The sequence below is a fragment of the Prinia subflava genome, chromosome Z, assembly GCF_021018805.1.
Source record: "Prinia subflava isolate CZ2003 ecotype Zambia chromosome Z, Cam_Psub_1.2, whole genome shotgun sequence".
In the NCBI taxonomy this organism is placed as follows: Eukaryota; Metazoa; Chordata; class Aves; order Passeriformes; family Cisticolidae; genus Prinia; species Prinia subflava.
This window is the reverse complement of record NC_086283.1, coordinates 52737264-52753536: the sequence shown is the minus strand read 5'-3', so window position 1 is coordinate 52753536 and position 16273 is coordinate 52737264. Positions and strand designations below refer to the sequence as shown.

At 33.5% G+C, this 16273-nt stretch overlaps 1 protein-coding gene across 1 annotated transcript in view; it reads left to right on the top strand.

Annotated features, from left to right (window-relative positions):
* CNTNAP4 (contactin associated protein family member 4) overlaps nucleotides 1-16273 on the top strand; it is a 200466-nt gene that overhangs the window by 121928 nt on the left and 62265 nt on the right. Inside the window, exons 4-8 of the mRNA XM_063423036.1 lie at nucleotides 6030-6177; nucleotides 10869-11072; nucleotides 11246-11430; nucleotides 13348-13491; nucleotides 15913-16174. Of these exons, the coding sequence (XP_063279106.1) occupies nucleotides 6030-6177; nucleotides 10869-11072; nucleotides 11246-11430; nucleotides 13348-13491; nucleotides 15913-16174 (943 nt within the window). The remainder of the gene's footprint in view (nucleotides 1-6029; nucleotides 6178-10868; nucleotides 11073-11245; nucleotides 11431-13347; nucleotides 13492-15912; nucleotides 16175-16273) is intronic.

The following is a 16273-nucleotide window of genomic DNA, read 5'->3' as shown; positions in this document are numbered from 1 at the left end:
TGTTTCATTTCTGTATTGCATAGTTAATAAGGTTTCTTTCCTTTCCTTTCTTTCTAATAATTTCATTTCAAAGCAAGGTGTGAAATAATAAAGTTTTGGGTTTTTTTCCTATTGCTTTGAGCAAACAGAATTCCCACATACTGTTTTGACTTTTCAGTGGGTTTCATACACAGCTGTTAGAGTAAAATGTATTTTAGTTATAAATTACTTGAATTACCTTTCTGGTAGTCTCTGGTTTATGTCATGTGTTACTGAAGTACTGTAGTGAATTGTGATTCCTACCTAAATTTCATACAGTGAGAACTATTCCATCTGCACATTTTTTTCTTTCAAAATTTACAAGCAAATATGTGGAATAAACAGGTTAAATGGATTGCTGCTCTTTGAAAATATTTCATAACACTTATGAAGATAATTATTTCTAAGTGTATAAATCCAATTTTGCACTCCAGATTAAATACCACTAGAAAAACCATTACTTTACCCAGCAGAGTAATGATTAAACTTCAAATTGATTTGAAATTAGAAAGGACAATTGCACTTTAGCCCAGATTCAAAATTCAATGTATTAATATTTTACAGATTATTTCAAATTAATTTATTAAAAACAAGGGGGGGCAAAAGTGAAAATGAAACTACCAAAACTATTTTGGTTGTTACCTTCTGAGATCACCACAGTTACCTGTAGAATATCAGAATCTAAATTCATTGACTATTAATCCATATTATAAAAAGCATATCTGTATTCATTTAAGATAAAGAGTTAGCTAATCCTCTAGAGTTGTTAAAGATTATGTAGAATTCCAGCAGTACTATTATGAAATACATTCATATTTTCAATTTTCAGGAATATCTCTGAGGTCCATGCGATTACGTATTAACAAATAAAATACAGTAGATTCATACTATATGCTGGGATTTTATAAAGAATAGTTATAAGAGTTTTTAAAGGGAGAATGTTGAGCCTACTTGTGTCAATACAAGAGCTCCCTCTGATGGTGACAAGTTATTTCATACAAAATTTTTTACTACATCTGAATGAATGAAGGGTAGATGGAGGAGTTCAAAACACCTGTTGTGGCTGGTGATTTACTATATATTTTTATTTTATTTATTAGTCCCCATACCATGCCGTTGGGAAAATTAAGTACCTATTCATTTCAGCTATATTGAACATGAAAGGAAAAAAGAAAGAGAGACAGAAACCACATTTCATTAAGCACATTTCCAAATGAGCATGGCTAGCTGATGATAAACCTCTTCTGATTAACTGTAGCTGTTCAAGAGCCCTAGATTCATACACTTTTACACACCCCTTCAATGTTATATCCAACTGTTACTACTGTAACAAGAAAAAAAAAAAAACACAACCTTTTTACTTTAGCTTAATTTTACATATTGAAATCTCCCTCTTCTATAGTAATATGAAAGCAAATTGTTTCAATTTTTTCTCAAAAAGATGGAAACCCACAAAAAAAATCTGAAAAAAGAGTATCCCCCCAATAAACCGTAAACAAAACAGAAAGGCAGAAGGAATATCTGGAGTTCCTTTAGAAATATCAGGCATCACCTTTGATAAATTAACTAGCAAAAAAGTGGTCTCATCCTCTCTTTGTCTCTTAATTCTGGAGCTGTTCTCTTATGTAAAGTTATGCTAATGTTCCACTCACATAGTGAAAGTCAAAAAAAAAAAGAGGAAGAACCATGACAGTGAATAAAACACTCACCAAATTTAAAGAAATAAGAGAAAGTGATAGACTGAAAGAATATTGATACAACTTACCCCACTATCCTGTCTCTGAGTGAGACAGTGATGGAAAGCTGTTAAATACAGTAGTGCAGTAGTGGAGATTTAGGTGTTACAAGCAGTGAACATTGACTGGAACAACAATTCATGTGACTTTCTGCCAAGTTTGGTTTGGATTTTTTTGGTTTTTTTTTTCTTTTTTTCTCTCTATCTGGTCTATACTAATCAGGTTGTCATTAATAAGTGCTGTCCTTTTTTTTACAAAAGACTTTATGAACACTCAGATTTATGAGTATGTGTGACTGCTGTGTGTTTTGATCAATTGAAGGTAACACTAGTATATTTCAACTGTGTCTTCAAACAATTCAGAGATCTAGTGAAAAATACAGTCAATAACTTATGGCACAGGGCTTCTCACCATAATGCCACTGTTAGTATTTTATATGAAGCATATCAGCCAGCTTTTGCATATATTGTTTTTAACCAATGAAATCTTAAAAATCCATTAATTTAACCTCTGTGATCATTTTGTCCTAGCCGTATTTGCAATGTGGACATCTAGGAAAGGAGACAATACTCTGGTACAGTGTTCTCTGGTCAGAGTGAATAACTTCCACATTTTTTTTACTTTAACTGAGCAGTTCATACTAGTTGACTTTTGGGACCAACTTCAACAGACTAACAATAACTCACCACTGTGGTAATAGGATGAGAAGGATGAGTCTGAGTGTTTGAATTCTTGCTCAGAAAACATGCCAATTGATGTGTGCTTGAACTATGTACTAAGTTATCTGGAATAAGCACTTTTTTACTGAGATGTAAATAATTTGAACTGCTATATGAACTTGGATGTAACTTGGAAGTATTGGGATGAAATGGGAGAAATGCGTAAATCCTGCAGCATTATTTTTATGCAGTAGTTTATAAAAACTGTTCCAAATTACTTCACACTGATTTTTTTCAATTGCTTTTCTGGTGTTGGTACTAGAATTCATAAACCACATGATGAAGTTAGACCCATCCTGAGGTACACTAGTACCACAACTTCTCTTCCAAGAAAACTATTCAGGTCTGATTCTGTTACAGTACTTGTTGTTAAACACTGAATGAGGATTTTCAGCTAAGTACTTTTAATATTTATTTATATATGCATGTTTCTTTAAGTAATATTTGTAATAAATATATTTACTGCAATGGGTACACAACATATGTAAAAGCTTTGCGCATATTATTTAGTATGATGTTTTACAGTGTATATATGGTATATTTTACAGTAAAGGTTATATTTGTAAATAAGTGTCATGTCCTCTGGGTTATCTGAAGTGTAAGTCCTACCCAGCTACATTTCTGGGGGAATTTTTGATTGGTGAGAAAGTTTTGGACAGCATGCCTGTATAATCCCTGGTCAGTGTGCTTTCTGCACCCACATGTGCTTTCTACATAGAGTATGGACAGAGAAACCAAGGGCTTTTTTTTTTTATGTTGTCTTGATGCAAGCTTCACAATTATTTTGAGCTTGCCAATGCTCTTCTATGGACAGGACTTAGTTTTACCATTAGTCCAAAGCACATCTGTGATTTCTGACACCATAATGAACTGAGTAATTCTGTCTTCAGAGCAGGGTTAAAGTAGCTTGGGATAAAGAAATTGCTGGGTTAGAAACTGAGTAGGACCCTTAAACCAAATTTGCGAGCAGTTCAGGCTTCAGTACACCCCAAAATACATTTACTTCATGGAATAAAATATGCTGGGGAGAGTTATCTATTTAGATATCTATGCTGCTAAGTGGCCCTGTTACTGTTTACAGCTAAACTGCAATATAGTATTTCAGTGTTTCAGAAACTGCATTATTTGAAGAAAATGGTATGTATGCAAGCTATTAGAAAGCAGTATAATATAGTACCTGTCAATGCATCAACTAAGATTCAGCAAGCAGCTATATTGTGTTAAGTGTATAACCCCATTAATATTTATACAAACTGTGTTTATTAGGTGCAGTTATTAAGTGTATTATTCCTATTAACTGAGGGCCACACTGCATCTTTTTAATCATTAGATGTCTGTGTAGGTTGTGAGGATTCTGCATAATCTAAAGTAATGGCATGTTCCTTACATATGATTTGGCATAAGAATGAAGTGATCTGAACAGTCTGGAGAAGGGGGGGGTAGGAAGAAGGAAGTTCATTATATGGTTACAGTTCTATGTTTTAAAGATTGCTGGATTAGACCATGAAACAGTGATTGTGTTCCAGTGTAAAGACAGAATTGTCTGTCACATCGAATATAATTGTCCTCTAAGAAGCTTACAGGCTGCTTTCAGAGGTTTCAGATACATCTTTAGTACTGCAGCCTGGAGAAGAAGTGGTCTGATATTCTTCTCTCCTTTTTTGAAGAGGACTTAGACTAGAAGACCCCCAAAATATGTATTTTAATCTTTAGACTGTTTAAAACAAGCAATGAAGACCCACGTAGTACTCAACACAATTGATACACTCTAAAATGTGGTTTTTCCAGATCAAAATCTTGTAAAATTAAGCAAAAAAATTACTAGTTTCTAAACTGGGCATTCTGGATAGTATTAAAGGAGTAGTATGAAGTATTTTTAGGTTATTGTTGAAGCCAAACCCCAAATTTTAAATTTAGACCACAGGGTTTAAATATACCTTATAGAAAAAAAAAAAAAAAAAAAAAAAATTGGGCCATATACAGTCTGTTTTCAAAACTTAAGTTAATTTTTGTGAGGTGGCTGCTCTCCAAAAGCAATTTTGCAAAAATTTAAATCTTAACACTTCATTTGCTCACAGTATTTACACTTCTGGGGCCTGGTTCTGGTTCATTCAACAAACTAATTGGTACTTTCATGGGTAGTTATATTTGTTACAGACTACAAATAGGATTTGAAGTGTCGAGAGGTCTAGAAGGGTCTCACCCTCCAAACAGTAGGTCTTCCCTGATTTTAGTTGTAATATATTTCCACCTTTACCTGCTGCATTGTGGAAATAAAAAGCATAAGCTGAAAGTGGACATTCAAAGTCACTAACTCTCATTGCTTATTGCTAGCCTAATAGGTTAGCTTACACAAGCCAATTCATTAACTGTTCTGGTTTTCGTCTTGATTGATTGGTTGGTTTGATTTGGGGTCTTTTTTATTTAATTTCTTTTTTTCCATCAAAAGTTCAGAGATTAGAATTTATTGAAATTTTACTAGTACAGAAGAGAGAAGGTGCAAAGATCTGTGTATAGAAATATAAATTATGAATTCAGAGAAGCTCATCTTTGCTTCTAAAACTTGTGGAAAGAGAAGCTGCATACCTAAAGATGTTGGTTGCTATGTATTCTCCAGTTGCAACATCTGTGGCTTATAGCTATGGCAACAGCACTGTTCATACAGCCAGAAATGTGTAATCTTTTAAATACTGCTCATCTAAATATTTCAGAGAGCAATCAGATATTTGGATTCAAAATGTCTGAACAAATTCTTTCTGCTTAACATACCATAAACAGGTAATGACTAAAAAGCACCACACAACCCAGAGAAATCAGAATATTCTCCAGGTTTAGAATGCTAAAGTTTATTATTACAGCTCCTTTTTTAAACTTCCTTCTTTACATTTCTTTGTCTTTCTTTGTGCAAGAAAAAGTGAAAGTAGTTTTATCAGTTCAATACAGCAAAAAAGCTTCTTTTTTTTCTTTCACCTTGGTAAACAACCGAAATAAAGATTCTTCTTTTTTAACAGGACACTGAAACACATTCCTTTTACAATAATTTGGATTCTTTACTTGGAAACAAGTCTTCAATTACCATGATTTGACAGTCTAAGACCATTTTAAGTACAGCATACTATGCATTTGAAACACAGGCTTGCAACGAAATCCATCTAACCTTTCAGAAGAAGAAATTTGTAGACATCACTGTGTTTTCTTATGCTAAAGTTTTAGATAGAGCCATGAAATGTGAGGATATTCTACATGATTTTTGACAGGAGTGCTTGGGTTTGCAGGGTTTGTTCACTGAAATTCTGGAAGTTGTTAAATACTTTGCTGAGTGGGGCATCAGCAGGAAGTACACAGATGACTTAACACCTTATCCAAAATAATAGTCAATATTGATTCCTCAGATGTTCCTATGGAATTCACTGACAAATGCATTTTATTCCTGTGCTTGACTGTGTCCCAGATTAAATGGAAACAAAATATATAAAAGGAAAAGATGAGTGATCCCTCCATATATATCTGTATTCGATGTGGATGTGACTGATTTTTTTTTTTCATTTTCTTCTAGGCCTTTTCTGGAAACACAAATGCAGACAGTGTTGTGTACTATAAGCTGCAGCATTCTATTAAAGCAAGATTTCTCCGTTTTGTGCCTTTGGACTGGAATCCAAATGGCAGGATTGGAATGCGCATTGAAGTGTATGGATGCACATATAGTAAGTTTATTTCTGAGTCAGCTAAATGAAATGAATCTTCATCAATGTCTTCTGCTATCTAAGTAGCACTTGAAAGTAGATTTCTAAGACTAAATTTAATCTCAAATAAATCCAATTTAACAGGTTTATGTGCATACTTCACTATTTCTACATCAACCATCAATATGTGATGCTTATTTCCCAGTCCTTTCTGTATGAGAATGAATGATGTGGACATAATCCAATAACTGATTTAATGCAAACTCTTTCTTTTTTTTTCCATAGTCTTAAAAATTGCATCTTAACATGGTATACTTTCTATCTATCTGGAAGACAAAATATGGGAAATGTTTACGTTTTTAAGTCTGTGTTGTCTTCATCCCGAGCCAGTAAGAGTACAACTAGATTGACCTACAAATAAAAAATTGGAGGGCACTTTGAAGTTTTTATATATTCAAGGGATACTTTTAGAATAGGTTTTGTGCCCTTAATAACTGACATAAGCCTTTGGAAGTAGATTGTGTAAGTGTTGTGGTTTTATTGATTTGCTGGACAGTGTAAATATTCCTGACGTCTTCCTGTTACAGTTTTTCATCCCTGGATTAAAAATAAATAAATAAATAAATAAATCCTCTCAGTAAGTTTTTTTACTGCTTTTTTTTTTTCTTCACATCCTTTCTACATGATGGAAACAGAATTTATTTTCAGCAACTTCTTTAATTGCTTTTTGTGTATACTATGCTCTTTGTTTTTGGGGTTTTTTTTCAACTTCTTTATATAAGTTATATTTGTATGTTTGAGCTCTTTTGGATAGTCTCCATATATCTGTTTTCTATTGCCATGCATTTGTATCTGACTTTAAGTGTATATCAGGAAAATATATCTCTGAGCTTTCTGCTTTTAACTTGACTTTTTAAAATTGGTAAAAGGTAGTGAACTAAGGCTATTGAAGATTTAAACCTGGACGCAGGAGATTAGGTCACCTCAGAAATGAGGTAAGCTTCCCCATCCCAGAAAACAGACATCTCATGCCAGGAGAAGGGCCTGAAAGGCTCACACAAAACTCCTCGGTGACAGCTGTCTTGAGACTGGGAACATGACTTACATTTCCCAGAACAATCCAAGAAAACGGCCTTGAAAACTGAGTAACTGAGAAATATGACCATGAGTCAATTTACTCTGAAGTCTTTTAAGTACCAGAACAGCCAAAGTTTCAAAATGGAGGTTGAACAGATGAATTTATCATTCCCAGCTAAAATCTCATCTGAATCTTCCATTTGAGACCTGATTTCTGTGATGCGTGGTAGAAAATAGATAGAAAATTCTTTAAGCTTCACTTTAAAATTCATTGACAACTTTGCTTCTTCACAGTCCTTCACCTTGTGCATGTGATAAGATTTAAGTCCTTACTCAGTTTTGCTCTCAAACATTTTCAAACTGAAGAGCTCTCTTTTGACCATGCCTAAAATCCAGATGTTAATTGTTTACATTCACTATCATAATTTTCCCTGTCAGAACTTGCAAGATCTGCAAGATTTTCAAGAACTTGCAAGATTATGGGTCTCTTCTGTGTCATGCTTATTGACCAGCAGTGGAAAACTATGAATCTGATGGACAAATAAAGAAGAGTGTCCATGCAACTGATGAAATGAAAGCACCTAGCAGTTGTGCTAAGCAGTTATGAAATTAAAATATTTTTGTGTAGCCATTAACTATTTTTGAGGAAGATTATATATTTTTCTTTGTATTTTACATGGCACAGAATTTATTCTGTAGATGGTTTATGGAAGTAAATCAACTATATTTGTCTTCTAAGATTATGATGAATTTAAAATGAATAGTTACTTCATTCATTATTCACTATAATGCAGTATGTGAAGAACATGATGGCATCAAAAATATATAAATTTTTTTTAAGCTGGTAAGATTTTCTCTGTATTAGTGATATCAGGTGTTCTAGAAATGTTTATTTTTCCTATCTATAAATGCTGTCATTCCTGATGAATGGCAGACTTTTTATCATCTCTGTATTTATTTTGAACTGATTACCAAATGCTTTTACTAGTTAAATTCAGTGGTTACCATTGAAGACAAACCAGGCGATTATAGATTTATCATTTTAAAAACATTCAAAAATGTAAAAGTTTAATTTTTTCCAGTCTTTTTCTCCATTTATCAGGCACAATGTGGACCTGTAGTTATTGTTACAGTAATTATGCCTGGCTCTTTTTGAATGACTGTGTACTTTTGAAAGTGAGACCAGAAAAAAAAGAAAAGCAGAAATGCCAATGCTAGCTCTGATTCACAGGTTTCTCATGTCCCATTTTCTCATCCTCTCCTTCAGGGATCTCTCATTGGATCTCATTGGAGATTTTGAGAGTAAACAACCCTCTTCATTTGCCATCAAGTATGTGAACTATGTATTCAAGTGCAAATTGAATAGTGCTCCATTCGGTTTCATTCTTCAGTCTTACCTGTTAGAAGTTACACAACTAAGACTAAACTTGCAAGAACAGAAGAAGTAGATCTCTCTACTCTGTAAAGTGATGTGAAAAAATGCATGTCTCTATGTCCTAAAGAAGTCATTACTGTCTTAGTGAAGTCATACTTACAGGGCAAATTTTGACACCACTTCAAATCTGCTGTCTTCCAGTCAAATGCCTGCTCAGAATAACTTTGCCTAGTATTCTCAAAAATATTGTTTCCCCTTTAATTACAGTCTCATTGAGGCTTGGCAATACTCATTATATTTTCCTAGAGTTTGCTTCTGCATTTATGGAGTAGAAAAGCGAAATAAGGATAGTCATGGACTTACACGAAACATTAGAAGAGTTCCCTGCATTTTTTTTTTCTGTTGAGTTCTTCTCCCTCCTCACTCTACTGTTTCCGTAATGTTTCTGAGTTTTATTATTCATGTTCTCCAGTCATTTAAAGAAAGGAAAGGAAGAGAGGAGTGAGGGAGGCAGGCAGGCAGGAAGGGAGGCAGGAAGGCAGGGAGGAAGGAAGGAAGGAAGGGATTTTCTCCCTCCAGATGTTAAACCTGCCTTCATAAGAACTGATAAAATATCTGCTTGTGCCATGACTGCACTCAAATAGTCTGTGCTGAACCTCAGCCTAAAATCTGTCTGAAGCCTCTGCCTGATAGTACTTTCTATTTGGTGTGTAGAAAAGAGAACAGTGAATCTCTACTGACATTTCCTGTGTCTTGTTCCTGAAATGCCAGACTGTGACAATTAAGCCATGTAAAACACAGTTCAGGTTAAGCTATGTCATGACGCTAAAAAAAAAAAAAAAAAGCATATTAGAAATGTGTTTAGCTTACAATTTCCCCTCTTCATTACAATATTCTCTTATTTCATTCTCTGAAAACCAATGGTCTAAAACTAGTGCTCCAGAACAGTGTAAGGGATTTTGGAAAGCTGTATAAATGTTGTTTATACTCTTGTCCCAATAACTAATAAGAAGAGTATGTTCCCAATCTTTAGTTACCATTATCTAGTAAGAATGTCTCGAGTTAACTGGTTTGATCGATGTATATAAATAAGTGGTCTTATTGGAGTCTTTATTGAAGCTATTCTGCATCACATTCATTATTTTAATTCAACATTGATTAATATTTTTGCTGTCCACATTCATTCAATGACAAAATGAAGTAAAATAGTTAGTCTCGGATTCATATTTAGGTAGAATATCATATTTATTCATTGTACATTTGATAAATGAATTCTTCATCATCAGGATATAAAGAAATTCAAGAAACTGTATTTAAAACATAACTGCATTCACTTAACAAGAGCTATAAATGAAATATAAATTACTAACCAAAAGTACAAGAGTTAATTTGAATTAATTTCATTCCCATGCTGACTATATGGAGAAATATTTTAGTGAAATTATATAAAGTTAGTAAATAGATAATGAGTTTGCCTTATCTTGCAAGAAGTTAACCAGTCAATTGAGAAAACTTCATATTTTATGGAGTGTCCTTTACATCTTTATTCACTTCAAAAATGTATTTTTCAAGGCTAATTACTTTTTTCTTCATTACATATGAACTGTGAATACTCTATGAGCTTTTTATAGTGTTATCAGTTCCTTTGTGTGTGTCTTGTTCAATCTGTACTGATTTTGACAGATATTTTTTATACTATTGGGATAAAATTAGCTAGCCCTATTCCCTTCCTGAAGGTCAGCAGCAGCATTGGTGGCTTTTTTGGGTTGGGTTGGGTTTTTTTGTTTGGTTTTTTGTTTGGTTTTTTTTGTTTGGTTTTTTGTTTGGGGGGGGTTGTTTGTTTGTTGGTTTTTGTTTTGTTTTTGGTTGGGTTTTTTTGTTTGTTTTGTCTTGACTTTGTTCATTGGAATGAGTTGCAGGTAAATTAATAGAGATTTTCAGCCTAAGAATACAAGTGAGAACAGAAATGGTCAAAGTACTTTATACCTCCAAGGAAAGGAAGACCTACCTTTCATCATATTATTCAGAACATTATTAGATTTGAATAAAGGCCAGATCTCTTCTCACATGGTTTTATTATCTAGTTATACCATCACCATTAAAACACAACAGTGTTATGGGGAAGAAATAAAGGGTGACTTACTGTGCACAAGTGGATCCAGAAATGTTAGTGATGGAACTTCATATCAAATTGAAGTAACATGCAACTGTTTCTTTTAGACATAGTGTTATACATTATCTTTCATTTCTTTACTTCTAGGGTCTGAGGTGGTTGGCTTTGATGGGAAAAGTTGTCTAATTTACACATTAAATAAAAAACTCATTAATGCACAGAAAGATGTGATTTCTCTGAAGTTTAAGACAATGCAAAGTGATGGAATTCTCCTCCACAGAGAAGGACAAAATGGAGACCACATCACCATGGAATTAACTAAAGGGAAGCTGTCCCTACTCATTAATTTAGGTAACAGCTATAGTCTCATAAAGTCTAATGTAGTTATTAGGCATTATTTGACTAAAACTTCTCTTAAACTGTTAAGTGAATTTTAATGTATAAAGTATGATAAACTAGTAGTATATTTTTGAATAATTATATTTTTGAATGAAATTAATAGTTTTTATTTTTCTTCTTTCAAGGTGATACTAAAACTCATCCTTCTAATGCCCAAATTAATATTACGCTGGGCAGCCTTTTGGATGATCAGCACTGGCATTCTGTTCTCATTGAGCATTTTAACAATCAAGTAAACTTTACAGTGGATAAACACACTCATCATTTTCATGCAAAAGGAGAATTCAGTTATTTGGACCTTGATTATGAGGTGTGAAAATTACCTTTCCTTTATTACATTTTTTACCTTTGTTATGCAAATGCACTGAAACAGGCAAAGGAAACAGAATTTAAGGAAGTTTGTAGTCCTTAAGACCCTGGGGATTTTCTGTCTGTTAAAGGAATGAATCAAAGAAAACGAGATATTCTTGGAGCACGAATCTTCCACTAGACTCTCAACTCAGTACATTGAAAGGACCATCTTTTTCATCTCAGAATTCATTATTTTAATACGTTTGTTTCAGTAGAGCTGCAAATGTGATAAACAATGTTGTAAACAGAATGAATGAGACCTAATTCAATGCTATTATTTAATGAATATTAATGTTTGAATATCAAACTAGATGAAAATGGCAATATATCAACATAAAACCATTTTAGAAATGTTTATATCAATACTTAAATCCCTGTTAGATCTAAAAATTATACTGTGAAAAAATCTTGCTTGCACAAATAGTAGGTGAACGAGAAGTAGTAGATGAAATACGCTGTGAATTTTTCCTGCCTGTGGATAAAAATGCCACTATTTCACAGTTGTAATGTGATGACTGGTTGCTTTATGTTTGCCCTGTACTGCTTGTTGGATAAGACAATGAGTGATAGAGCAGAGTGTCTGGAACCCGCAGACTTTATTGTTCTCATTCGAATTTTTAAGCATTTAGAGTGAGATATCATGCTGCTCTGTGTCTGCATTATTCCATTTCAAAAATATCTGCTCAGAATTTCAGAACATAAACCATGATATCAAAGTTTGGAGGATCATATTAATTTAAAAAAGAGTGATAAAGAAAAAACTGTTTGACAAATAGATATCTTTTACTAAATCAGTCAATATTACAAATTAAATTTTCATTTTGTCCACCACGCGCTGCAGTTTGAAATATATATTGCTAACACAAGTAAAAAGAAACCATAAAAACATTCAAAAAAGAACAAACTACCATTTGTATAATTGCATTTCTGACTGTAAAATTTTATTAATTTAATAACTTTATGAAATATATTTTATTTGGATTGATTTCTTTTGGTAAAGTTATTTTAAACATAGAGTAAAATTTTAAAATTAAAAGTTTAATAGTTTAGACTGACCTTTTTTGCAATCTTGTCTGGAATAGCTTTGAATTATGTGAGCTCAAATGTTCACTTATACTGGAATCCTATTTCAGATGGTGTCCAAGAGTTAAAACATAGACTAGAGCAGATCTAAGGTCACTCTTGTGGCAATGCTTTTCTAAAATAATTTACTCCTTTCTAGAAGCTTTGGCCTTAGGGCAGGGACATATTTAGACAGAATGATATTCTTGAATTTAGTAGCTCTCAATGCCTTTTTATTTTTATTAAATCTTCCAATTTCTTTCTGAAACTAAGTAATTTTACTGCACCATACAAAAGAACTGCACAGCCTAAACATTTTCAAGGGAAAAATGTACCTCTTTTAGTTTGTTTCAAATTTGTTCTAGAATAGTGTAGTTTAATGCACTCTTGTTCTCTATTATGGTAGTTATGGTGTGCACAGAGTGAAGTCTCAAGTTTCTAAAGAAATTGCTGCTAATTTTCTTCTGCCTTTTTACACTGTTTTGCATAATCTCCATGTACTTGGCCTTGTCCTTCTTCTCCTTGGTTTTGCAGCTTGGTTTAATGGACTCTGAAAACTGATCAAGGCACTGCTAACAGACATAGGAAGAAGAAAAAAAGCCAAAATGTCGGAATAATTTGCTACCTACATCTGACTTGATATAGCAGAATTCTTTAGCCTATTTTTAAAATATGTATATGTGATACAGTGAAATACATAAGAAGTAGCAGATTCATTATAGGCCAGTATTTGACTTCTGCTCTTACAGTATAGTCAACTTCTTTTCTTGGACAATTACTTAACAGTATTATTGATTTCTCTTCTCTTTCTAAGCTCAGCTTTGGAGGGATCCCAGTGCCTGGAAAATCAGGGACATTATCACGGAGGAACTTTCATGGGTGTTTTGAAAATATTTATTATAATGGAGTGAACATTATTGACCTGGCCAGGAAACATAAATCTCAGATCTACATTGTGGTAAGAGATTCGTAGTTAAGAAAGAATAAATAACTAAAACAGAGAAAAAGATCACAACCATTTTCAAATTCAACCTGTTACCACACATTTCTAGTAAAGTCTATGTTAGGTAATGAAAGAAAAAGAAAGTAATTACTAAGTTGGGCTATTTTTCCCTTTATGCTGTTTAGACTCATCCTTGTACAAAGGGCAGGATGGATTTTAGCTGATATTTAGATGTGTCTGATGTCACAGTGTTGTGTGTTACCTAACTGGGTGACAAAAGTCAGTGAGTAACAAGATGCATGAGAAACCGTCAAATTTTGGCTTTGTACCATAGTAATAAGAATACGTGCCTGGCTAAGAAGAGCACCAGCAGTACACTTTTAAAGGTCTTTATAGCTGAGGACACTGATCCACTTTGCTTTGTCCAGAGCATTATAATTTTGACAGATAAGTTCTCATTTTCAATTTATGCTGACTTTGTCTGAGGACCTGTAGTCTAAGTTGGTAGCTTTATTGCATTTATTGTGACATGGACAACAGTCATATTATCCAAGTTCCTACCTTTTGGAAAAACAACTCCATTAACAAAACAAATGTCTTCTGTGTTACAAAAGGCTTTCTAGAAAATTTATTAAGTCCTTTTGCTGTTGGTTTTGTTGTTGTTTTGTTTTATTTTGTTTTGTTTCATTTCGTTTTTCACTAATACAACAAGGGTCATCTCTGTTTGCAGAATGTACTTATTTAGTAGCAGGAAATGCAGAAGTATAGAAATCAGCTCAGAATAATTAAAAATATATTAAATGCTTTCATGATCCAAATATTTTAACTTGGATTTCTGTTCAGAATATGAAGACTCAAATTTGGTTCTTTGTCATGGAAGAAATTGATGAGAGGTGTCTCTTTGCATTTGAAATTCACCTGAAATATTCCAAAATTAACTAAGCTGGTACCTCTGCATAATATTCTGTCCATGATGCTTATGAATACTGGGGAATGGGCAATTATAGTGGGCTCTGGGTGGACTAGTGGAAGGGGATCTATGAAATTTTCTGTAATAGGAAATATCAATATTTTTATGTCAGATATTTTAAATTTTTGTTCTACTTTCAATTCTATTTAGGAGATGTTTCATAATGTAAATATTACAGAAAGAATCCCTCTTATAACAGAATCCCTGTTAAATAGGCACTTTACTGGGGGAATCTGCAAATGGCCAGCTTTTAACATTTAAAAAGGTTTATTAATCCGATGAGTACCTTTTTAGTATGTGTCAGTTATGCTGACTATTCATGTCTGTACAGCTGAGTTCATAAGACAAACCTTTTACTTATTTATGTATTTTCCTGGAAGCAAATGAAAACCCATAAACTTTGATACTTTGCCACACCAGGGACTAGTGAGTATTTTTCTTAAATTGATTTTAAAGCTTCTTACTGTGCAGTCAAAGTTTTATGTACACTCAAAAGTTTAAAACCTCTTAGTGTTGAACTGAAATTGAGAATACATTAAATTCCAAAAACATTAATCTTTGTTAATCCTTTCTCCAGAAGAAATTAGTTATATTTCAAATGGTGTCAGCAAGTCATTAGATCAGAGTGCACAGTGTACTACTATCAAGCACCATAAACTCTTAACACCAGATGCAAAAAATGCATTATTCCTATTCCACATTTCTTATCTGCATCACTCAGTACAAGTACAAATGCAGGTTACTCTCAGAGTTTCTCAATGAATTCAACTGCAAGTTTACTTAAGAAACAGTTGTTTAAGAAGAAGGTAAGCACAAAATAAATGCTAGATGCATAAATCCAACTAATCATCAAGTACATATGGGCCTGCTTGAAAACACATTCCCTCTTAATTTAAGAAGTATGTGTTGTGCATTTGTAAGTAGTAGAAGTTTATATATGGAATTTTTCTGTTTGTGAAAACAAATACTGAAATTGGTGCACATCTCCAATTGCATTTATTTGGAAATAGTTTTTTTTTTCTTAAATTGAGCACCATCTTAAACAATCAATGCCAGCTCAACATTTTTCTCTGCATCCTAGCATTTAGACCCACGTAAGTGTTTACATGCAGTCAGTGGCATGGCTTTTATTTGTCATTGAAGAATTTGTCAAGTCCCTAATGCTTACTGAGGCTGAGCCAAACTAGGAACAAAGCAGGTCATTCTAACTCCTGAAGTAGCATTAAATTGGCCTCATAATTTAGGAACTTACGTCATTCCCTCAAAGCTCCTTGCCACACTTTGTGCAGACAGATGAATCTATTCTGGTCAGACAACTGCGTTAACATTTCTCAAACTGGTGACGTTCATGTTTGATTTTTAGACTAATACATTCAGGTACTATGTACCATGTTTTGAAACTGCAGTTTCCATGGAGAAATTCTCTTGGATCTTCCTAATGCTGTATTTGTTTTATTCCTTCCTAGGGCAATGTGTCCTTCTCATGTTTAGAGCCACAGGTGGTTCCTGTTACATTTCTGAGCTCCAGCAGTTTCCTGGCACTGCCAGGCACATCAGGGCAAGATGAAGTATTTGTCAGTTTTCAGTTTCGCACTTGGAACAAGGAAGGACTTCTATTATCCAGTAAACTGCACCAGTCTTCAAGTGGTTTCTTCTTATTTCTGAGTGATGGGAGAGTCAAAATCAATCTTCATAAAACAGGAAGAGTACTGAGTGACATCGCTGCAGGTAACAGAAATGAAGAAAAAAATTCCAAGACTTCTATGCATGAAAGAAAAAAAAAAAAGGTTATTTACTTAGTACTTGCTTTCTAGACTGATTTTTATG